The 25,256-nt window shown below is 35.4% G+C and overlaps 1 protein-coding gene across 2 annotated transcripts; it reads left to right on the top strand.

The window, feature by feature from the left end:
• Positions 1-7,485: 7,485 nt before the first annotated feature.
• On the top strand, positions 7,486-24,101 carry LOC121445520 (complement factor H-related protein 2-like). 2 transcript variants are annotated; one of them, XM_041647648.1, is made up of 5 exons: positions 7,486-7,640; positions 10,776-10,970; positions 13,130-13,306; positions 21,350-21,532; positions 22,875-24,101. In XM_041647648.1, the coding sequence occupies exons 1-5, from the start codon at positions 7,568-7,570 to the stop codon at positions 23,090-23,092; spliced, it is 846 nt and encodes a 281-aa protein (XP_041503582.1). In that variant the 5' UTR covers positions 7,486-7,567; the 3' UTR covers positions 23,093-24,101. The 2 variants fall into 2 exon arrangements, with proteins under 2 accessions (XP_041503582.1, XP_041503586.1); XM_041647652.1 differs by lacking the exon at positions 10,776-10,970 and having other exon boundaries at positions 7,510-7,640.
• Positions 24,102-25,256: the final 1,155 nt, after the last annotated feature.

The following is a 25,256-nucleotide window of genomic DNA, read 5'->3' as shown; positions in this document are numbered from 1 at the left end:
TTCTTAATCTAATCTCCTTTGTTTAGGCTTTTCCCTGACCATTATCAATAATAACTTATAACCAACACTCTAAACAAAAACAGACATCCATAATCCATGTTTGGGAATGTGGGCATAGTTTTCTAGGCTACTTCCTGCAGATTGGGTGTTGGGTTCTCTGGCAGAAAGAGCAGGGGCAGAGCCTGACCTGCCAGACTGTTCCTGGGGCTAAGCAGGATGGTAAGTGTCAGATGACCCAGCCCTACCCCTGACCCTAGCCACAGGGGATAAACACACCCTCTGGAGTCAAGAGTCTGCCAAAGCTGGATCTCCTTTAATGGTTTTATGGTATCAAGCAGGAACTGATATAGGGTTGTGATGGGGGTGGAGAAGCTTGGAATGGATGAGGCAGAGTAAGAAACAAGGGCCAATAATATTCTGACATGCTAGTGGTGGCTCAGAAGAGGCTGTTCTAGGTCAGAATGTCTTCAGTCACATACACGCAGAAGTCATGGCAAAAGACAGGTCTCCAAACTCGAGGTAGGCTAAAGAAGTTACACTAGACCTCACACCAACTCAAGTTAGGCTCAAGAAGTTACATTGGGACTCATGAGGCCCAAAATCTCCCCCTTTTGTTTTTGTCATGACATGGGAAGACATGGTCCCTTTCTTAGGTCAAGTGGAGGTTGGAGGAGAGGTGTTTACATGAGGATTACCAGTCATACAGTCATACTAGGAGTCCAGACTCCTTAGTGGAAAGTATATCTTGACCTGATGTAATTCAACTGACTCCAATCTTTGGTAAATAAATTGTGTGATCTTATTGAACACACAAAGCCCAACAGTAGAGAGGAGAATAAGATAAAAGGAAGGATCTGAGCAGGGAATGAAGCCAGGTAAGAATCCATGAAAGCCCATCTACAAAGGGCTGTCCTGAAGGTCTCTCCATCTCTTTTCTAGGTTTACTAGGATAAGCAATAGTATCCACGTTTTCAATTGTTCTGTGGAAGAAGCAGAGAGGCACTCTTCAGGGATGGGACACTCCCTGAAAACATCATTATTGTAACATGAATGGGGGCCTGCTTGTTTTGGGGGTTTTTGTCCCACCTTGTAGCCTACAGCAGGCAAGCCCCAATATAAATCACATAGAGATCTCTATAAGTTATAAGATGATTATAACTATTAGCTCTAGCCTCTCACTGGCTAACTCTCACATCTTAATTAACCCATTTTTCTGATCTATGTTAGCCATGTGGCTCAGTAACTTTTTTCAGTGGGGCAGATCACATCCTGCTGCTTCGGTGGTCTGGGCAGGAGAGGGAGGAATCGACTTCCTCCGTCCAAGAATTCTCCTGTTCTCATTACATCATTTCTACTTCCTGTCTGGTTTTCCCACCTATACTTTCTGCCTGGCCAATCAGCATTTATTTAAAACATGATTGACAGATTACAGACAATTCTCTTGCACCACATTATCATTATCCTCTTGTTGGAATAAATATTTACTATCTTCAGCTAAAGTTAAAGTAAGTACAGATTCCAAATGCTCACTCAATGAATGTGAGAAACATAACCTTACCAAAAGTTACAAATCCAGACCTGCCTCCAGATGCTCAGGTCCCATTGGGAAAAAAAAAAAAACCTACATACATAAAAATAAAGATGATATGTCCTTCCAAAATTAGTGCTCTCATATTAATCTCTAAGAAAGCAAACTAGATGATAGAATGACAATGAACTCAAAGTAGCAATTATAGGGGCTGGAGAGATGAGTCTTCAGTTAAAAGCATGTATTTTTCTACCAGATGATCAGAGTTTTCCTCACAGTACTTACATAAGGAGGCCAAAGCCACCTGAACCTCCTGCTCCAAGAGACCTGATTTTTTTCTAATATACATGTACATATAAACACAGAACAGAGGCAACACTATTTCATACAATTTTTTCTTTAATTTCATGTGAGGAGATATTTTCATAAATAAATTCTCTTGTCATAACTTATTCAAACTGTTATCTATATTATCACTTAAAATATTCTTATACATATATGAAAGATAAGTGATTTGACCAACAACTAAATAGTCAACTCTGATTACAATTATATTATTCTTAGACAGTAGTACACAATGAGGTAAGAACAACAGTGCTTAACACAAAGTGAACTTGTTTCTTTTTCTGTTTATTTCTGCTTATTTTTCTTTATTGTCTGGGAGAGTTCATGGAGAGCAGACACTGGATGACTGGGAAGTGAGTGGGATCAGGATGCATAATATAAAATTCCATACTATGTTAACCAGTTTGGATGTTCACCTTCCTAGACCTGGATGGAGGGGGGAGGACCTTGGATTTTCCACAGGGCAGGGAACCCTGACTGCTCTTTGGACTGGAGAGGGAGAGGGAGAAAAGTGGGGGGGGGATAGGGGCAGGAAGATGGGGAGGGAAATGGGAGGCTGGGAGGAGGCGGAATATTTTTTTTCTTTTCAATAAAAAAATTAAAAAAAAATTCAAGAGCTCTGGACCTCTGTGAAAAGGCATACCCTCGTCATAAAAAAACAGAATAAATACAGATCAAAGTACAAAATATTTTCAGCCAAAAACAAAATAAAATTATCCAAATATAGGGAAAGACATCCATATTCAGGTGAGGAGGACTATAGAACAACAAATAGACAAGGCCAGAAAAAACATCCTCTGTTTTATATAAGACATTGAATGTACAGAACAAATAGAGAATTGAAATCTGCAACAAATATATATGTTGTCCCAATATATGCAATTACTGTCCATCAGCCCAGCTCCTCAGAAGGAACTAAAAGAAAAATATCAGTCTAAGAAAGTTAATTACACCAAGAAGTACAAAGGATGACTAATTCCAGAAGAGTAAAACAAAAGTAGGGGAATTCTTCCACCATCACAAACAAATAACAGGAATCAATAAACAGGAATCAATAAATCAATAAAGTGATAACATAATAAGAACCATAGTCTCATCCCCAGCCACGTAGGGATTTTCAGAACCCTATCCTCCCTCTCTGACTCCACTCCCTAGAGACTCTATTGAACCTCATGAGAAAAAAAAAAAAAAACAACTTTAGTCTTAGAGTGGACATTTTAAGATCCTCCCCCTAGTAATATCACTAATCCTGACTGTCAATGCTGATTACTCAGAATCATTTTTCCCGGTGAAAACAGTAGCCAAACCTGTAAGCTAGGACTACTGAGCAAAACAGGCCACCACATGTCTCTATATCTAGATAAGGCAATAGGAAACAAAAATATGACACCCATGCAACAAGACAAGACAAAATACTAAACTTCAAATTGCAACCAGCCCTAACTCAGATGCCTTGACACCAGCACAAATGACAACAAGTAGCACCCAAAATAGTGTCTCCACCAGAACCCAGACACCTTACTTACTACAGGTGGCCCTGAGAAATGCAATAGAGCTGAAGCAAAGGACAAGGACTTCAAAATAAATAGCTGTTATAAATATGTTTAGGAACCTTAAAGAGGATATGAATAAACCCCTTAGTGAAGTCAATGAAAGCACAAACAAACAATGGAATGAAATGAGGGAAACAGTCCAAGACATGAAAGGTTAAAAAATTACTAAAGTTCTAGAGAGATGGCTCGGTGAATAAGAACACTGGCTGCTCTTCCAGAGGTCCTGAGTTCAATTATCAGCAACCACATGGTTGATGGCTCACAACCATCAGTAATGAAATCTGGTGCCCTCTTCTGGCCTGCCGACATACATGCAGGAAGAACACTGAATACATAATAAATAAATAAATCTTAAAATTAAAACACTAATGTTCAAACAATAGGGATAAAGCCTGGACCCACTGCCAGTGGTCCCACTGACTGGCCAAGTCATGCAACTGTCATCCACATTTAGAGATCCTAGTTTGATTTTATGCAGATTCCCCTGTTATCATTCCAGCATCAGTGACCCCCCCCCATTCATTCAGATCAGCTGTTTCTGTGGGCATTCTCATTATAGTCTTGACCACTTTGATTATATTATCGCTCCTCCCTCTCTTCAACTGGTCTCAATTCACTGTTTTGCTGTGAATCTCTGCATCTGCTTCAATCAGTTGATGGATGAATGTTCTATGATGACAATTAAGGTAGTCATCAATCTGATTAATAGGAAAAAACAGTTCAGGTACACTCTTTTTTTTTCATTTTTTTTCAGGTACACTCTTGACTATTAATTAGGGTCCAAGCTAGGATCATCCTTGTGGATTTGTTTTTGGAGCCCATTCTTTTTGGAGAGATACCTTGCTTAGCCTTGCTATAGAGGGGGAGGACCTTGGTCCTACCTCATAGTGATATGACAGACTATATTGACTCCCCATGGAAAGCCTTACCCTTTCTGATGAATGAACGAGTGGTAGGAAGGAAAGTGGGGGGAATAGGAGGAAGGGAGGTTATTTTTTATACCAAAACCATACAAGCACTCAAACAGAAGTTGAATATTAACATAATAAAGGCAATTTACAGCAAAGAAGAGGAGAAACTCAGAGAATTGTATAGCAGGAACAAGACAAAAGTGTCCAATTTTTGACACATACCCAATGTAATATTTGAAGTCTTATCTAAATCAATAAGAAAACTGAAGGATATAAATTAACACAAATAGCATAAAGAAATAAAAATACCTTTATTTGTAGATGAAATGATTATATATATAAAAGACCCTAAAATCTCCATTAGAAAAATTCTACTTTTGATAAATATTGCAACACTGTAATAGGAGACAAAACTAATTTACAAAAGTCAGTAACCTTCCTGTACACAAATAAATAAGAAATATGGTGAGAAAGAAGTCATGGAGACCTTGTGCTTCACAACAGCAAAAGGAAGGAAGGAAGGAAGGAAGGAAGGAAGGAAGGAAGGAAGGAAGGAAATGTCTTGATATCTTGGGGATAACTCTAACCAAACAAGTGAGAGACTTGAATAGTAAAAACATATAAACATTGAAGAAAGAAATTAAAGAAGACATCAGAATGTGGAAAAATATCCAATGATTATTGATTAGTAGGATTAACATTATAAAAATAACAAATGTTTCTATATGCAATCAACAGATTTAATGCATCCCCCCTCAATATTCCAGCACAATTCTTCACAGAAATTTAATAAATACTCCTCAACTGCCTGCATAAAAACTAAAATCTCAAGATGACTGAAATAATCCTTAATGATAAAAGAATAGCTGGAGCTCTCACCATCCCAGACTTTAAGTTATATTACACAGTGTTAGTAATTAAAAATAGTATGGTATTGACATACTGACATAAAGAAAGACACACTGATTAAAGGATTACAATTGAAAACCCAGATATAATTTCAAACATCTACAGATGTGTGAACTTTTGACAAAAGAAACAAAAATACACACTGGAGAAAAGACAGCATCTTCAGGAAAAGATGTTCAATTTGGATAGCTCTATGTGGAAGATTGCAAATAGAACTATGTCTGTCATCCTTTGAAAAATGAAAACTCCAGCTGGATCAAAGACTTCACCATAAGACTGGATACCCTGAATATCATGTAAGGAAGAGTTGGGAATTCACTTGAGCTCACTGGCACAGTAGAGAATTCTCTGAACAAGACACCATTAGCATAGCCAATCTCCTAAAACAAAGGGGCTTCTATAACAAAAGCTACAATCATTTAAACAAAGTGGCAGCCAAAAAATGGGGAAATTTTTAAACCTACAAAGAAAGAGATCATATTCCCAATCACAATAACCTAAAAAATAGTTAGGAATAAACCTAAGCTTGGGTGTATAGGACCTGTACTGTGAAAATGTTAAACCAGATTCAAATTCAGTGGGAAAAATATAAATACCCAGAAGTAAATCAGAAAAAAAAGCAGTTATACAGGGAAAACCCTTCAGATTTTAAGATATATTACAGTCACTATAGTAAAGACAGTATGTTATAAGAACAAAAACAGACATGTATACTAGGAAAACAATATCAAATATCAAAACATAAGAACTTCCTAATACATGAACTGGCTTTGTGGGAGCCTAGCCTGTTTGAATGCTCACCTTCCTGGACCTGGATAGAAGTGGGAGGACCTTGGACTTCCTGCAGGGCAGGGAATCTGGACTGCTCTTCATTCTTGAGAGGGAGGGGGAATGGAGTAGGGGGGAGGTGGAGAGGGGGAGGGGAGGGAGGGAGGAGCAGTGTGTGGGAGGAGGGGGAGGGAAATGGGAAACAGGGACGAGGCAGAATTTTTTTTTCAACAACTAAAAAAAAATAAACAAAAAAATAAAAAAAAGAACTTGTAACTTCAAGCACTTAATATCTGACAAAGATGTGAAAAACATATACTGGAAAAAATTATTTTCAACAAATGCTACTAATAAATACAGATGTCTAAATGCAGAAGAATGAAGTTATGCCAGTAGCTACCACGTTGTCAAAAAACTATCAGGCATAAAAGACCTAAACCTACAATCTGAAACAATGAAACTACTAGAAAAAAAAATTATAGCCTGTATCTTACATAATATATGTATAGAAATAGTCTTTCTTTATAGTATTACATTGTGACAAGAATTAAGGATAACTATTAGCATGTGGAATTTCATAAAACTTGTTTCTCTATAGTTAAAGAAACAGTCAATGGGATGAAGAAGCCCACAGAATGAGGAAAATATTTGTTAGCACCCCTTTAAATATATATTAATTACTAAACAATATTAACATATATTACTTAATATATTTATATATTATTTTGCTATTTATTATGTATGTATAATCTTATATATGTATAAGATTATAAATATATGTATAAGATTAATATCCTGAATACAGAAAGAACTCAAAGGACAAAAAAAATTAAACAAAAACATACAAATGACCCTTTCAAAAATGGGCCTGTAATCTTCAGAGAGAGTTCTCAAAAGAAGAAAAAACAATAGCTAAGAAATATTAAATGAAATTTTCCCTATTAGGCTCACAATACTTCCTTTATCAACCAAACGCAATCTAAGAAACACACTAAAACTAGGCAAGAGAAACACTCTTCTGAGTTGTGGAGCCCAAAGCAATACAGACTATTGTTAATTTCAACTGGTTGTCCCCAACAGACTGAAGATAGGTCTCTACCAATGAAGAAAACCACCATGTTGAAACACAGGGTCTGAGGGACCTGAGCTGGGCCTTTCATGAATGACTCCTCATTGAGGACCAGCATTAATGACACCAGAGGTTCACAGGCAAACTTCGGGGAAAAAAGAAGCAGCCAATAGTCCTACCAGCTAGGGTGTCTATACAAAGGCAAAAAAAAAAAAAAAAAAAAAAAAGTTTAATCTCTTTTTTTCTCTCAATACTTCAGTTTGATTGTCTAGAAGACTGGCTCTTTCATTGATTAATAAAGGTAAAATGATTAACATAGAGTATTAATGTGAAAGCAATGAGTAAACATTATTTGTTTTGCCCTTCTCTTGTGACCTTTGATATTTACCGAACTAGCTTCCAGTAATGCACTGAAAATCAAAGTCATGCCCAGAGTCAAGTCCCCAGAACTCCACCACTGCTGGAGCGCTTTACGTTTTAGACGATGGGGTGGTCTACTGTGTTGCTCTTAGCCAGTACCTATCTAACCTTGTGTCTTTCTACAGCCGAAGGAGAAGGTAAGTGGAAAAAGATTTGCAATATCTACTCTCTAGTCAGATGTATTTTCTGCTATGTGTACAAGAATAATTTTTAATTTTTTTAAATTTTATTAAAATATTGGAAATAGAAAATCAACTATCAAAGTACTTATGGGAAAAAATAGGAAACATTTTGAATTATAGACAAATTTATTTATGGATATAGTTCTTATAAGCAATTAAAGGGAAAATTGAATAAAGGTGATTTTTTTCTGCTTTATAAACTTCAAAGTGTGAATACTCTATAAATATGGTTTGGAGAGAATAAATTTTATTTTTCAAATTCATAAAGAACTAATGTAGCCGGGCGGTGGTGGCACACGCTTTCAATCCCAGCACTCAGGAGGCAGAGGCAGGCGGATCCTTGTGAGTTCGAGGCCAGCCTGGTTTACAAGAGCTAGTTACAGGACAGGAACCAAAAGCTACAGAGAAACCCTGTCTCGAAAATTAAAAAAAAAAAAAAAGAACTAATGTAGCCAAACAAATTCTCAAAATTAAACAAACATTGACCAGGACAATGCTCCTGACAGACTCTAAACATCTCTCGGTCTGTGTGAAATTTATTTCATCTTCATAGATTGTATAAGTTTTCACACTATAGTCATTAAAATGAGTAAATTTCCTATTTTAATCCAATCATCATTTATCAAATAGAAATGTCTTGAATAAGACAATGAAGAGCACTGTTCTTTTTGTTGTAAACTATCAAAAATGCCAGTCATTTGCTCTTTTTCTGATCTCTCCTATGAACGTAAAAAAAATAGAATGAAATTATCTTACCTTTAGACTGACATTGTGTCCAAAGACTCAGTGTTTGACAACTCCACAATATCCCCAGAATCACAATCCCTGAAAGAGGAGTTGGATTCTAAAATTTAGTCACTGTGCTTGACTCTGGTTATTTTTTTTTTTTTTTGAGACAGGGTTTCTCTGTGGTTTTGGAGCCTGTCCTAGAACTAGCTCTGTAGACCAGGCTGGTCTCGAACTCACAGAGATCCGCCTGCCTCTGCCTCCCGAGTGCTGGGATTAAAGGCGTGCGCCACCACTGCCCGGCTTTGACTCTGGTTTCAAAAAGACTTTATCCTGCTATTTGTGTTTTGATGATCTTTATATATAATTAAGGCTAATTTAGATAGTTCTTCATTTCTCACATAAGTACAAAGGATAGGAACAAGATAATCCTTTCTGAGATCCACCCTTACAAGGTTTGTAACATTATTTCAAAGATTTAAAGATACTTTATTTATTGTGTTACATTTCTCTGTGAGTTATAGTCATCCTCTTTAATGAGAGAAAAATTATGTCCTGCCAAATGACGGAAAATATTAATTTTATTTTTTTCTTTAAAAACTTTTAGGTTTATAATAGTTTATATTTCTTTCTTTCCTTTCCTCCTTACAGACCATCCCATAGTCACCTGCTGGTTCTCAAACCATGGCCTCATTTTGATTAGTTGTTATTGCAATATATATATATATTTGCTAGCCCAGATGATATTATTGTATTGGTGGATACAGTGTGTCTGACTCTGTACCGACTGGAAAATGACTTACAATAGTAACACCTTTGATTTTGAATGAGTGAATTTACTCAGAAAGAAGCAAGTCAGAATAAAAGAATAAGTCGTATTTAAGAGCTTGACAAAGAAATGAGAGATCAGCCAACATAAAGACAAACAGTCAGCAAAACGGTATTTCAGGCCCTGAAGAAATATGAGGCAAGCTTTGGCATTAATCCTCTAAGGTGGCTAACTTATGACAGCCATCTCAACCGGCCCACTGAGAGTCTTCTTGGATGATGTTTCTACTTAATAATAAATAGCAACATAGAGAGAACACATGCTCATATCAGGTACTCACAACTTTCAGCAGAAATTGTCTGAAAAAGTTGAAACAGTAAGCTGGAGTTTCCAAATGCACCCCTCCCAGTAGAGAAATTCACCATGGTTTATCTTTCATTTGTTTTCTCTGCTCTTCCTGGGAACCTAGAGGGGGAATGCAGCTGGCTGCATTAACATGATTATTCAGTCACAGTCCAGCTGGGCTTGGTGAGCTCCCAATAGATCAGTATCACGTAACATTGAGAATTAATGCTAAGTAAAGAAATATGAAATGTTTCACTATTTGTGAGGATATGACTACAAAATATTACCAAAATTTCTATTATACACTATGTAGTCTGGGTAAAAGTTAAATTGATAATATGGGAAGTTGTGAAATGTGCATGTAAGAGCAGCATATGATTCTTGTGTTTTATGAAAATTTCATGTAGACTAACTTTCCTAAAACAAATCTGAAAATGTTTACCTGTAGAAAATTGTAAAAATTTGATAAAAGACATAACAATTTACATGTTAACTGTTTTAAAGTATTTATGCCTTTATATGTAGAGATTGAACATACACATATAATTGTCCACATTATTCTAGGTTGTTGTACTTAAAAACCTAATGTCACCAGAATTAAGCTGCAGTTTTATATTAATTGGATTGATCTTTTTGATTCTTTGTGCCTCGCTAATTTTAATGAAAGCACATTTATTGAGAAACCTGACAAAATAAAATTATGTTCCTATATATCATACTGAACTGACTACTCAACATATTTACTACTCCCATGAAACATACACTAGTGACAATCCTGGAAGATACATCAATGATATCAATGAGAAGAACAAGGAAGGATGGCAAAGCACAGCCCTCTCATCCACCCATAACTTACTGTGCAGTCAAGTTTCTATGCTAGCATCCTATTTCAGTTTTTAAAAAGTCTTGTTGGGCTACTTTTTTGAATACTACCAAAAACTTCATAGTTCATATCAATCCAAAATGTAAACTTCGTGTTTATTAATGATAGCAGTCTCAAATATTCACATACTCAAGGAGTATTGGCTGATTAAACACCGCAGTGGGTTCATAGAGAAATTATTATGCTTATTTATGAGCTTCTTGTTGATCATTGTTCTTCAGTGATGTAATGATACACCAGAAGGCGCTTAAACTATATCCACTTAACCTATATGAAATAAAAAATGATCATCAAATACAAAAAAATAATTGATGTTACATTAGTGATGATTAGCATTTGCTTCTTTGTCTTTGTTTTATTTTTTCAGAGAGACTTTGTGATTTTCCAAAAATAAGCCACGGAATATTATATGATGCAAAGAAATATGACCCACTGTCCTCCTTTCCTATTGGGAAGGTTTTATACTACTCTTGTGAATATAATTTTGTGTCTCCTCCAAATTCCTTCTGGAATCTCATAACATGCACAGAAGAAGGATGGTCACCAACACCAAAGTGTCTCAGTGAGTAAATGTCTATTCTTAGAAGAATACTGAGTGAAAGAAAGAGAAGAAGGGTTCGTGGGGTCCAGAATGTGACGGAGTTGGGCTGTGGAAGGGTCAAGTGCAGTCTTTGTTTTGTGAACTGTTTTTCTTAGAAAAATCCAGTGGAGAACATATTGTCAACAGGTGGTCTACAAAAATAGATAATAATTGAAAGCTGATGATGAATGCATTTGACAACTAACAGATCTTGTCAAACATCTACTTAGTAGCAACTTAGCCATGTTTTTTATGTGCAAAAATAAAAGTCACTTTGTGTATCCACTGTGTCTGGATTATCTTTTCTCTCAAATATTCTTTTTTAAATTGCTTTTATTGAGCTACATATTTTTCTCTGCTCCCCTCTCCTCCTCCCCACTCACCTTCTACCCTATCTTATGATCCCCATACTCCCTGTTTACTAAGGAAATCTTGTCTTTTTCAAGTGCCTATGTAAATTAGATCCATGTAAATCTCTCTTAAGGTCCTCTTTGTTGTCTAGGTTCTCTGGCATTGTGAATTTTAGACTGGTTTAATGTAGGATTCCCTCTGTATGCTGTGAATGTGTTTGATTAATGAATAAAGAAGCTGCTGGGGCCTATTACAGAACAGAATAGAATAAACAAAATCCAAGCAGAGATAGAGGAGAAAGTAAACTGAGTTAGGAAAACACAATATAGCCGCCAGAAAAACAGACCAATGAAACTTACCGGTAGGCAACAACCTCATGGTGATGCACAGATTAATGGAGATGGTCTGATTTAAGATGTAAGAGTTATCTAGAAATATGCATAAGCTAATAAGCCAAGCAGTATTGTAATTAATATAGTTTCTAAGTGATTATTTGGGGGTCTGGGAAGCTGGGAATGAACAAGCAGTATCTGACAGCAATGGAGGAATGTTCGCTTTACCTCACAGCCTCTCCAGCATAAAGTTGTCATCAGTGTTTTCGATCTTGGCTATTCTTCCAGGTGTAAGATTCTTAAACCTAAACTGAAAGCAGGCTGGAATTTGCATAAAAACAGAAAGGAGGACCAATGGGACTGAATTGAAGACCCGGTAATCAATCCACAAACTTAAGAACCTCTGATTTTTGACAAAGAAGCAAAAAATATCAAATGGAAAAAAGAAAGTATATTCAACAAATGGTGCTGACATAACTGGGTATCAACATGTAGAAGAATGAAAATAGACACATATCTATCACCATGCACAAAACTCAAGTCCAAATGGATCAAAGATCTCAACATAAAACAAACCTCACTGAACTTCTAAGAAAAGAAAGTGGGAAGTACACTTAAACACATTAGCACAGGAGACTGCTTCCTAAATATAACCCCAGCAGCACAGACACTGAGAGAAATTATTAATAAATGGGACCTCCTGAATCTGAGAAGGTTCTGTAAAGCAAAGGACATGGTCAACAAGACAAAACGGCCACCTAAAGAATAGGAAAAAATCTTCACCAACCCATATCGGACAGAGGACTGATCTCCAAAATATACAAAGAACTCAAGAAATTGGTCATCAAAAGAAAAAATAATTGAATAAAAAATTGGGTACAGACCTAAACAGAGAACTCTCAACAGATGAATCTAAAATGGCAAAAAGATACTTAAGAAAATGTTCAACCTCTTTAGCCATCAGAGAAATGCAAATCAAAACATCTCTCAAATATTCTACGGAAAGATATTTTACTTTTGCACATTCCAGAGCTCATTATATCCTTAGACTTGTTACCTATAATACATTGATCCTTTAGTGAATGTGTGCTGCACACCCTGGGAAGACAGGTGTTTTAAAAGAACATGATAGGAAACAGCATAGGTCAGTACAGCAGACAATACCATCACTTGTTGAAGAAACATCCAGAAATTAAAGATAATAAGTATATAAAAAACTATTTTATACAGATGTCTTTCAGTTGCAAAATATTAAATTTGGAAAGTTATTTCAAAAGTAGAGACATGGCATCCCCGTAGAAAACTCACACTGTAGACCACCAGGAGTTGGCAAGCTTCAGAAACTTTATTCGTATAGCCCGCTTCAGGTGTGTAGGTGTTCTAACAATCCTTTAATATGCAATCTAACATGCTCTTAATTTCTCCCATAAGGCGAATTAATCTCTTTTTCTTCCTAAGGGCTATGTTTCTTTCCTTTTGTGGAAAATGGTGATTCTACATCTTCAGGGCAAACACACTTACAAGGTGATACTGTACAAGTCGTTTGCAATCAAGGCTACAGCCTTCAAAATAATCAGAGCAGCATTGCATGCACTGAAGAGGGCTGGTCCATTCCTCCCGAATGCATTTCCACCAGTAAGTACCACACTGTGCTCTCATTTCCTGCCATTATCTGTAGTGTTTAAAATCAAGTTTACTGATACATGTTAAAGGTCTTTTTTCTGACTTTTGCCACTAGTCGTTTCTACTTGATTTACAGATGCATCTAAAGGGATATGCAAATATACTGGTTTATGTGTCTATTTCAAGTGGATGTAATAAGTAGAAATATCATAGGAGTACATTCTGAAGACATACTGCTCATGATAATGTCAAACCATTTTCTGTCTGCAAAACCATGATTCATAGGAATCAAGGCATGATTAAAAAGATAAAGACCTAAAATGAGTTATAAATATAAACTGTAGTGTGTCCACTTTTAAATCCCAATAGACTTTAGGGAAAATCTAATGAAAGTGTTATCATTTAAATTGATTACTGTATTGGCAAGTGTTTCATGGCATTGTTAACAGCATTGTAAATCACATACTTTAGAAAATGAATGTTAGTGTCTTGCCACTTATCAAACATTTTATTTTTTATTAAAGGTTCTATATGGACATGCAAATGTAAAGAAAACATGAGCAAAATATTCTTACACTTGAAGAAAGGGTATTAGTAGAAGCTCAGGATGACCTGAAACTTACTTATGTAGCCCAGGTTGTCCTTGAACTCAATGAAGATTATTTTGTATTAGCCTAAAGAATGCAGGGATATCAGATAAGAGCCACCATTTCTAGCTGCAAAGACCTTTCAAGTAACTCTTAATAATAATAAACTCTTCAAATAGTGCTGTGAGTTTAATGAAATAATGCTAAATTTTGAATTGCATTTGTCAAGCACAGCATAGCTACCACCAGGGCAAATAATTATAACAAAAAATATATATAGTCCATTTCCAGACATCAAAACCTGCATGTAGTTATAAATGACAGTCTCTGGGTCTCCACTCCAAATTTCTGAAGAGTCTGAAAAGAAATATTAATCCTTTTAACAAGAGTTAAATGCCCACTTGCTTGATCTCAGCATTTTTCTACTTAGACTTAATACTCCTTCAGTCTCACTTGTCCATTTACACGTCTTTGCAGCCAGCGGTTCAATGTGAAGGGTCATCCGTGTTCAGATTCTGTTTCTTCTAGATTTTATAGTTTATTCTTAGCAAATGTTTAATACTGGTCTTCCCTGGAGCAAAACTAAAGTGCAGATTTCAGGAAATTACCCCACATGAGTTCTAAGACAGCCCCTCTCATTGACTGGTGATCAGGATCTGTGATAAGGTTGCTGGCACTTCCACCAATGGAGCCTGCTGTAACCATCCAGTTCTCCTCTGGTAGAGAGTCTTCTCCCCCAGCAAAACATTGTCACTGTGTCAGTGTGTTGGAGCTCACTTTCCTTGGCACTATTATAGGTATCCGTCTCCAACAAAATTTCTATCTCTGATGATTTTCAGAACCTGGTTCTAGGTTTCAGAATGGGATGCCAGCATGGGGTGTCTCCATTTATTCTTTATATCTTTTCTTCTGATGATCATTTTTATTGCTAGATACAAATATCATGTGTTAAGAGCTTTTGAACATTTTTCGAATGATTAGATATACATAGACATTTTAAAATGTTCCATCAGTTTTAACATTACTTTGGGCCTTCTATTTTTTGTTCTGTTTTGTTTGATTTTGTTTGTTTGTTTGTTTGCTTTTTTTGGTTTTTGAGACAGTATTTCTCTGTAGATTTGGAACCTGTCTTAGAATTCCCTCTGTAGATCAGGCTGGTCTCAAACTCACAGAGATCTGCCTGGCTCTGCTTCTGCCTCCAGAGTGCTGGAATTAAAGGTGTGTGCCACAACCACCCAGGTGGCCCTCTAGTTTTTAAAACTATTCTTGCAATTATAACTTCCTAAACTACCATCTGGTTAAAATTTTTTTTGATATAACATAAAATATACTGAGGAGGAAAAAGGTTTCAAAACAGAGCAAAATCTAAATGTTCAAAACCCTTGTGCTTTGAGTTTAAATCCCGTATATGTTCAAAATGAACATGGGGGGGGGGGGGGCTGGAGCTAGACCAGCACTTAAGAACACTGACTGCTCATAGAGGACTGTGTTTTCTGCTCCCATATGTCAGCTCATAACCTTCTGTATCTCCAATTCTGGATTTTCCAGTGCCATCTTCTTAAATATCAGGATACCATGGGTACAGGTGATGCATGGATACACATTCAGAACACTGCTGCACATAACAACAAAAAGTAATGTAATAATTTTTAGCATAGTTGTCATTTTTTAAGCATCGCTGAATAAGAAAACAGTCAAGTTTGATTGCAGGGTATATGTTTATAAACATCAGTTGATAATATTTGGTAGAGGAAAACAAGAAAACCTTTTTTTTCTAGTATTGAACTCTCACAAAATGGCATATCATTGCCTTGGTACAGTTGGATTTCTTTCTCTGACTACCATGACAAGTCACTATAAATTTGGTAGAGTAAAACAGTATAATCCATTCCATTATAACTTTGGAGACAAGAGATCCAAGACATTGCCTCTTGGCTCTAGTCCAAGTGTTGGCCTCCCTGGTTTCTTTATTTTCTCTAAGAGCAGTTCTATTCACCTGCCTTTTTAGTACAAGATTCTATTGTTTTGTCTGGTGAGGGTCATCTTCCTCCAATTTCAGACTCAGTTGTTTGTCATATTTGAACATTTTTCTCATGATCCCTACCTCTGCCATGGCATTGTCTTCTGTCATAGCAAATAATAAAGATAACCACCTCTTTCAAGATCCTTAATCACAATTCTGAAGTTACTTTGACTTATAAAGTCATATTTTTTTTTGCTTTGGGAGCTTAAAATGTAAAATCAGGTGGGGATATCATTAAACCTACCAAAGTAATTAACAATAGAATAGCAAGCTTGTAATTACTTTATAAATATTTTTAACTGAAAAGACTTATTTTTCATTCAATATACAGATTCCCTTTTCTCATCTCCTCCCAGATCTTCCCTATCTCCCCTCATTCTAACCCCACAACTCTTCTCTCTCCTCTCTCTCTCTCTCTCTCTCTCTCTCTCTCTCTCTCTCTCCCTCAAGAAAACAAACAGACATCTAAAAATATGAATAAGATAAAATAAAAACAAAGTCGAGTAGGACAAAACAAACAAGCAAATAGAAGAAAAAGAGAAAAGGAAAAAGTGAAAGAAATACAGCTAGCCGTAGAAAAATGCTGTGGATTCTCTTGTACACTGTAAATATTTACCATTCTAATTGGTAGCCAAGTAGGAAGCCTCTGCAGGGTGACCAAACTAAGAATGCTGGTAAGAGGAACAGCACAGTCAGGAGTCGTCAGTCAGACACCAAGGAAGCAAGATGAGAATGCTTTACTGAGAAAAGGTACCAAGCCATGTAGTTAAACATAGATAAGAATTATGGAATAATGTAGGTATAGGAGCTAGTTAGCAATAAGCCTAAGCTACCTGCTGAGCATTTATAATTAATATAAGTTTCTGAGTGATTATTTGGAAGCAGCTTATGGGAAGGGACAGAGAAACTTCTTTTACAAAAACACGCATTGTAAATAAGGAGGCCATTAGTTAGTTTTCGGTTGCTCAGCCCCAAAATAATCTCTCAGAAACCATATTATTTGCAATACTGTTTGGCCAATAGTTTAAGCTTATTTCTGGCTAAAGCTTATATCTTAATTTAATCTATTTCTAGTCATTTGTGTATTGCCACATGACTGTGGCTTACCAGGTAAAGTTCCATCTGGCTCCAGGGGCCTACATGGCTTCTCCCTGACTCTGCTGCCTTCTCTCTCCCTGCATTCAGTTTAGTTTTCTCCACCTAAGTTTTGCTCTATTAACAAGCCAAGGCAGTTTTCTTTATTAATTAACCAATCATATTCACAGCATACAGAGGGTAATCCCACATCACATGCACAAAGAAATCTCATAAACACAAAACTGAAAACGATAATATGTAAAGGACTTGCAATTTTTTTTTAAGTTGCGAGAATGTCATTGAGTTTGCTTTGTGCTAGCTATCTGCTGCAAGGCGTGAGATATGCCATTATCATGATTTCTCTACTCAAATAGCGAGACTACCTTGGAGAAAACTAAAACTTTTTTTCTGTCGTGAGATGTAATCAATTGGAGATAGATTCTGGGCTTGTGTCCACTTCCTTCTAAAGGACTAGGGCCATGTCTAGCTTTGTTGTAGGAGGCTGCTTATTCGTTTCCCAGTCACTCTGACCCACACAGAAATTTGTATAAATTGCAATAGTGTTTAGCCAATAGCTTAAGCATATTTCTGGCTAGCTCTCACATTTTAAATTAACCCATTTCTAATAATTTTATATTTTACCATGAGATTCATGGCCTGCAGGCAAGGTTCTGGCTGGCAGTTCATGTCTTTCTCATCTGGCAGTTCCATAGTTTCTACAGACTCTGCCTTCTTTCTCTGAGAATTCATTTTAGTTTTCCCCGCCTAGCTGCACTCTGATGAGACATTGGCCAAAAACAGTTTCTTTATTAATTATCCAATAAAAGAAGCATAAATACAGAAGGACTTCCCACACTACTTTCCCTTTTCTGTTTAAATAAAAAGGAGGGTTTTAACTTTAACATAGTAAAATTACATATAACAAAACAGGTATCAAACAAAAATTATAGGTACAATATTTATATCTACTTTATTTTTTTCATAACTAAGGAAAACTATAATTATAACTACCTATTCTTCAACTCCATCAAAGATCCCAGAAGAATATAATATTACTTAAATAAACAGGAAGTACATTGTAAGCAACTTCCAAAACTCTTGTCTCATTGTCATGAAAAGTTTGTTTTTAAAACATTTTAAGTGCTATATTCTGTAGTCTTTAAAAGATTTGCAAAATACCTATTTAATTGAAATATATTTCAATATATCTAGAAAACCTAACAAGACTACAAGCTTGACTATTATAGATGGCTATCTATTAACCTATATTTCTTAATTATACATTACATTTTTAAATGAGCTGCACAAACACAATACCTTAATCAAGAGCAGAAATATACATATAACAAAATTGGCCTTAAATTTTTATCAATAAACTATGACCTATACCAATGCAAATCTCTATAGCATAGCTCCGTTTAAATGTAAACAAACATTTATTAGTAATCATGTAGGGTATTTGAGCATAGTTCTCTCCAAACTGCTTCCTGCTTTTTGTTGCATGAAGTCATTTTGGAGGTGTTCACAGTAATCTTTTGGGTGGTCTTGGTCTGTCAAACCATATTACTCTGAAAGAAATCCATAGGCTCTAATCTTCTGTGAAAACAAAAGAAGAACCTCCAAAGCAACAAATCCTTAGACCCAAATTTCAGAATCAAGATACCTTTAAAATTTCTATGTTGGTTTAGTTTAGTAGCCCATACTTGAAATGTCTCACTGTACTTAACTTATTCACAGTCAAAAATTTAAAGAAAATACAATAATATATGTAATCCAGACTCTGTGTATATTTAATCTTTATTTGGCTTATTTTTCTTATTCCATAACTTTTTCTACAAGTTTAATATTTATTTTGTTATCTGCACTCCTTTAATCTATGACTGTCTATACTCTTTTATGTTACATTTACTGTGTCTTTACTCTTTTTCTTCTCTCTCCCAAATCTATGTACATTTTTTATGTATACTGTGTCTTGTGTAGAGGTCTTTTATGTCTAAATCTGTCCTGTTGTGTATCTGAAATCCTTTCCTGTCAAGGAGTACTTCTCAGCACTGTTACTAGGACTAAGGCTTCTTTGCCTTTTGCCTCCACCCAGTCCACATGCAAAGGTCTGTTCACTGTCTCCTGTGAGCCTTGCACACTAACCCAGTTCCAAGTATACAATGGATCTATGTAGCACCATTAAGCAGGTTGTAACATGCTACTCACTAACCATATTCAAGTGCTCGACCACGCTGAAGGAGCCAGAGCTCATGTTGGCAGCACGAAACAGGGAGCTATCATTTGGAAAGCATGCAGTTTTTTTTTTCTTTTGCTACTACCACTGAATCAGGAAGACCTCTCTTAAAGCAGTCAGTCTCTGCTTGCTGTCAGCAAACAGAGCAAGAATCTGCTTTAAACTCTGGTATATTTTGTCTAGAATTCCTTTCCAAACTCTCTCAGGTTTTTATGTGGATTTAGTTACCCACATTGGCCAGCCAATCCCTTGTAGGAGGCCATTTTCCAGCTACTCTGACCTGAAATAACCACACAGAAATCTGAATCAATTGCAATACCATTTGGCTAATATCTTAAGCATATTTTGGCTAGATTTTATATTTTAAATTAACCCATTTCTAATAATTTTATATTTTACCATGAGATGCATGCCCTACTCTCAAGGTTCCAGCTGGTGGCTCATATCTTTCTCTTCTGGTGGCTTCATGATTTCTACAAACTCTATCTTCTTTCTCTCAGCATTCAGTTTAGTTTTCCCTGCCTAGCTCCATTCTGACAAGCCATTGACCAAAAGCAGCTTCTTTATTCATTATCCAACAAAAGCAACACACATAGGGAAAGACTTCCCACACCATAGCTTAGATCCATGTAGGTTCTGTGCATAATGTCACACAACCTATGAGTTTACATGTGCCTGATGTGTTTAGAAGTCCTTGTTCCCTTGGTGTCCTTCATTCCCTCTAGCTCTAGCAGTATTTCATCCTGGTCTGCCTCAGTAAAGATAGTTGAGCTAGTCAAGCTCTTTGCTTTAGAAGAGAATTAATAACTGTTATTTTATAGAATTATATGGTGATATATAAATAGAATAAGTAAAACCTATTTAAACATACATTAATAAAATACATTAATAAAATATACAAACCTATATGAAGTTGTTTTAACCTAGTCAGTTGTACTTTTACACTACTTCAAAGAGATAATTTCTCCTCTGAATTTACTCTCTTTTCTTAAGAAAAGGATTATGTAAATGAAGGAAAAATAAGAGAAAGGAGAGTAAAGGGTAAAAAGAAGCTAGATAGGTGTCTTCATCTTGATGTTATAAACAAGAAATTTGCAAAGTTTTCTTTGTCATTTAAATTATCTGTGTTCTATAGTTTGTTTATATTATCTGCATAAAACTGTGGGTATGGTGAGCACATCCACAGGGAAATTCTAAAGAATATCCTAAACCTAATGTTTTACTCCATAATTTGATAATATAGAGAATAAACAAGTATAGATCATCATGGTTCAGAAATAGATGTGAGAAAAAGCTGAGATGGTAGGCTTTGGTTTTAAGAAATGAAAGAATAGCAATTGGTGTCTGATTTTATAAGCTCAGGGAAAAAAATGCTATATCTTGTGCAATGTAAGGAAATTGATTTAAAGGGAATGAAAGGAAAAGAAGTAATTTTGCTTTACTGTTAAGCCAATCCTGAACCATATACTTGTCATCTCAATGTGATGATGAGTATTGGATGTCAGCAGGAATCACCCAATCAACAAGCATCTGGATATGTCTCTGAGCATCTACTAGACTAAGGTAACTAGATTGGGGGTACTACATGGGAAGGAACACCCTGCACTGGTGAACATTGTTCCATGTGCTGGAACCTCTGACTCATAAAAGGAGACAGTAAGCTGAGTAACAAGAGTAATCTCTCTCTGCTTCCTGACTGCAAACACAATCTGAGCAGCTACTTTGTGTTCTCACCACTATGACTTTCAGAGAATAATGACTGGGCCCTCCAATTGTGAGCCAAAGCCAAAGAGCAAAAAGAAAAAAAAAATACCTTTGTAAGTTCCTTTTGCCAGGTGTTTTGTCATAGCTACAATATCAGTTACTAATACATTATGTGCTGCTCATTTAAGGTGGGTTTCCACTTAACTATTTTTTTATTTTCTTTCACTGTTTTTCTTCTCAAAGGTTCTTCATAAATAAATACAACATTTACTTTCTCTGTTTATGTAATTAAACTTTCTTCAAGCAATAATTTCTGTAGCCACAAACCACTAAAGCCTTGATATTATGTTTAATGCTGCACTTTCTTTGGTTCTGTTTGAGTCTGTATTTTGGCTTGATCTCTCAAACACTCAAATATGTGTTCTTAGATTCAACAGGAAAATGTGGGCCTCCTCCACCTATTGACAATGGAGACATCACCTCCTTCCCTTTACCAGAATACCAACCATTATCATCAGTCGAATATCAGTGCAAGTCCTTCAATAAAATGCAGGGCAACAAAAAAATAACATGTAGAAATGGAGAATGGTCAGAGCCACCAAAATGTTTAAGTAAGTAACTCATTTTCATAGATCATGGGAAAGTCAGTTTCATAATCGGAATATTTTTATCTTTATAATAATATATTCATACATTATAATTAGTGTTTTCTCACATGCACAATTACCAAATATCAGCATGTAAAGAAAACAAGATTAATAGTTTTTTATATAAAAATAGTTAACAAAATTACATGTTATTCATTATAAAAGTTAGCTCAATTCAGGAAATAACTAGGGTAGCTAAAAGATAAAATAATTATATTTTTATTTATTATAAGGGGAAAACTCATGAAACAAGAATGAGATATCCAAACTCAGCTGTGCTGAGAGAAAACCACACAGAGAGAGGGCACCTGGGTCACATGCCATTTTTCTCTGGGTCCCAGAAAGCCACACACTAACTTGGTCCCTCCTCTTAAAGATAATTGGTTGGCAAAGATTCCCCATCAATTCATTATTGAGTGCTTATTAACATGTATTGATATTCATAAATTTTCATGCCAGCATAATATTTCCATACCTGTGTACATTTTGCTGTGACTAAATCCAGCATCTCTCATACACCCTCCTGTTCCCTTAAATATACCATCTAATTTTACTAATCACTGCCAGGCACTCAGGAGCAATCTGCTTTTCTTTCCACTGTGTGAGAAAGATCACAAAGGACTTTCCTTCCTGTGGTTGTCTTATTTCACTTAATGTCCCTGCCATCTCTATTAACTCAGCCTCCCACTCCTACCACTCAAACTCTACCATTATCACATATTCAGGAGGACTTTATTTTTTAATTTTCACTGCAAAAGAGAATACATGAAGCTTAACATCCTCTTTTTGGCTCATTACATTTATTGTCCTGCACAGTCATTTTCTCATTCAAATAATATAAAAAAATTATCTATGATGTCTGAAAAATATTCTACCATATAAATATATGACACTGTTTTTATGCATTCATTGATTGATGTTAATCAAGATGGTTTCCCATCTTAGCCATTTTCAGCACATTCATTCTGAAATATCTTAAAGGGACTTTTAAGAGAATGTTTGCACCTATATTTGCTTCTTCCCCACACTTGCTTTATGCATCTTCTTCTGTGATGGGAATTATATGTTCTCAATGTTTGATACTGGCGGCTATTTTTTTCATTTTTAAATGCTCCTCTAACCAGAGAATATTATGTTATGGAAGCTATTTAGAGATGTGTTCCTTCAGGGTTTTTTTTTTTATTTTCTTTAGGCATTCTTTGTTGTTGGTTATTTTCTAGTTCAAGTCAGACTTACTGCATTATACAGGTTTTTCAAATAAAGAAATAATGCTTGAAAGCTGAGTTTCTGTATTTTTTTCTTTCAGATGCATGTATAACATCAGAAGAAATTATGGGAAAACACAATATAATTCTCAAATGGAGAGAAATTGGAAAGGTTTATGTCACATCAGGGGACTATGTAGAATTTACATGTAAACCTGGATATAAAAAGGCAAATGCATCACCTCAATTTCGTACAGTGTGCATTGATGGTCACATCAGTTATCCCAGTTGTACAAAAAGAAGTTTGTTTAGTAGTTGAATGAACCTTTGTTTAGAAACATGCATGCATATTACCCACACAGTTTCAATTTATGTTTGAAGTGTTAACTAATTTCATCTCATAAGTATAAACTTGATTAATTTGGAGCTTGAGATATGATTGCTACAAATGCGAAAAAAGTACATTCAAAATACCTAAACCAGAGTGTGGCAAGTCCTAGCACAATAAACAATGACAAGAAAATGCAATTACTTCAGTGTCTGTTTTGATCCACCACTTTTCAGTTCTCCAATTTTCTTCAATACTGTGAACCTAATTCTCTGATTCACAGTGAACTGAACCCATATTGTCTCAGTCTCCAAATTAGTATTATTTCACAAATATATAACAACCAAACTGCCATACTTAACATTGATAATTAATATAAATAAAGCCACATAATATTTTATGCTAATAAATAGATCTAAAAGTATTTTTATTATTTCCTGAACATATTAATTTCTCAATTTAAATATTCAATAGTTACACAAAGAAATTAAAATTAACTGAGTATATGATTCTATAGCTATCATAATGTCAATATTAAAAACTAATTATTCTGAACAGGCAATAAGCACATATATACTTGTACCTAAAGTAATAGAAAAGTAAATTAACAATAAATACAATAAATTTTATTTAAAGACTATATTTATCTTTAGAGGTAATAGTGTTAAGGGTTTCTATTTGATATCTTTAAAGACAATTTCTAGTTTACGGTACCAAACATAACTTGTATACCTTATCACAATGAAAAATTGATATATATTCAGCAACTGATGCTGCAGTCTTATATTTTTATTTCTGGACTATAAATATGTAACATGATATTGTAAAAATGCATGGCAGTAACGCACCATAGCTCCTGTTTGACCAGTGAAAACAAGCAACATTTCAAAAGCCCTGTGTTGTTAACTCTGATTAATAAAACATTAGTATGTAAAATGAATTTTAAACATTGTTTTCAGTGTACTATGGCTAGTAAGAATATAACTCTTGCATAAACTGAGCAACATAGATGTTTATCTTTATTTTTCTATATCTTTACCATTAATACAATCAGTTTAAAACCACAACAATAAGTTACTTAAGACAAGAATTTCAAAAAGGTTCACTAATATCTAGGAGAACTATAAAGATGTCAGTGATGATTTTAATATCAAATAGCAGTACATTTATTTATGGTTTAGAATAGTCTATTTGGCATTTCAGCATGTAATTCTGGGAATTTCAAATACATAATTCAAGGTGATCTTTTTCACTCATCTTAAACAGCCTTCCTTTAATTACTTTTGGCAAAAAAAAAAAGTTTAACCTTTCAAAATGTTGAAATCTAAAAGATAAATATGTAGGTACCAAAACAGAGCAGGTTTCTTGTATATTATATAATATTAGACAGTGGACATACTGTTGAAATGCCAAGAAAATGCTTAACTATTACTAGTTTGAAATAATTTTTAAAATAATCGTATTTAACTTTAACACTTGTGAAGGCAGTTGTCTGTCAGCACCACTGTAACTGGTGTGCTGCCTTAAAAGGCACTCATGTCAGAAAGTTGTACAGAATGGCATATCTAAGATAATGGCATAAAATTTAGTAACTGGGCCGGGCGGTGGTGGCGCACGCCTGTAATCCCAGCACTCGGGAGGCAGAGGCAGGCGGATCTCTGTGAGTTCGAGACCAGCCTGGTCTACAGAGCTAGTTCCAGGACAGGCTCCAAAACCACAGAGAAACTTTGTCTTGAAAAAACCAAAGGAAAAAAAAATTTAGTAACTGCCCATGACATGATTTTTTCTTACATTGGTGCCACTGCATGGCAGCATTTGGCAAAGAAATGCTCTGCAGTGTTTTTCTAATGAAACTAACTCCATTAGTGAGGAAAGGCTTCTGGACACAATCACCTGGAAAACCCCACTGCAGTATCACTGTAGTGTGAAGATGATGTGAAAGCAACATGTATTATTAGGGAGACACCACATTAAGACTATAGCAAATGAATGATAAAGACATTCCATGAAAACAGGAACCAAAACCAAAGCAGAATGGTTATTCACATCAGAGAAAATGGAACATAAAGCAAAAACTAAAAAGGAAAAATTAAGACCATTGTAAAATGGTAAAATAAATTTACTAAATATATATACATAAATTAGATATGTGTGT

Source organism: Microtus oregoni, unplaced genomic scaffold (genome assembly GCF_018167655.1).
Source record: "Microtus oregoni isolate MIOR12 unplaced genomic scaffold, Mior012 000003F_ref0000135, whole genome shotgun sequence".
In the NCBI taxonomy this organism is placed as follows: Eukaryota; Metazoa; Chordata; class Mammalia; order Rodentia; family Cricetidae; genus Microtus; species Microtus oregoni.
The sequence above is the reverse complement of the archived record's forward strand: the minus strand, read 5'-3'. Positions and strand labels throughout refer to the sequence as shown.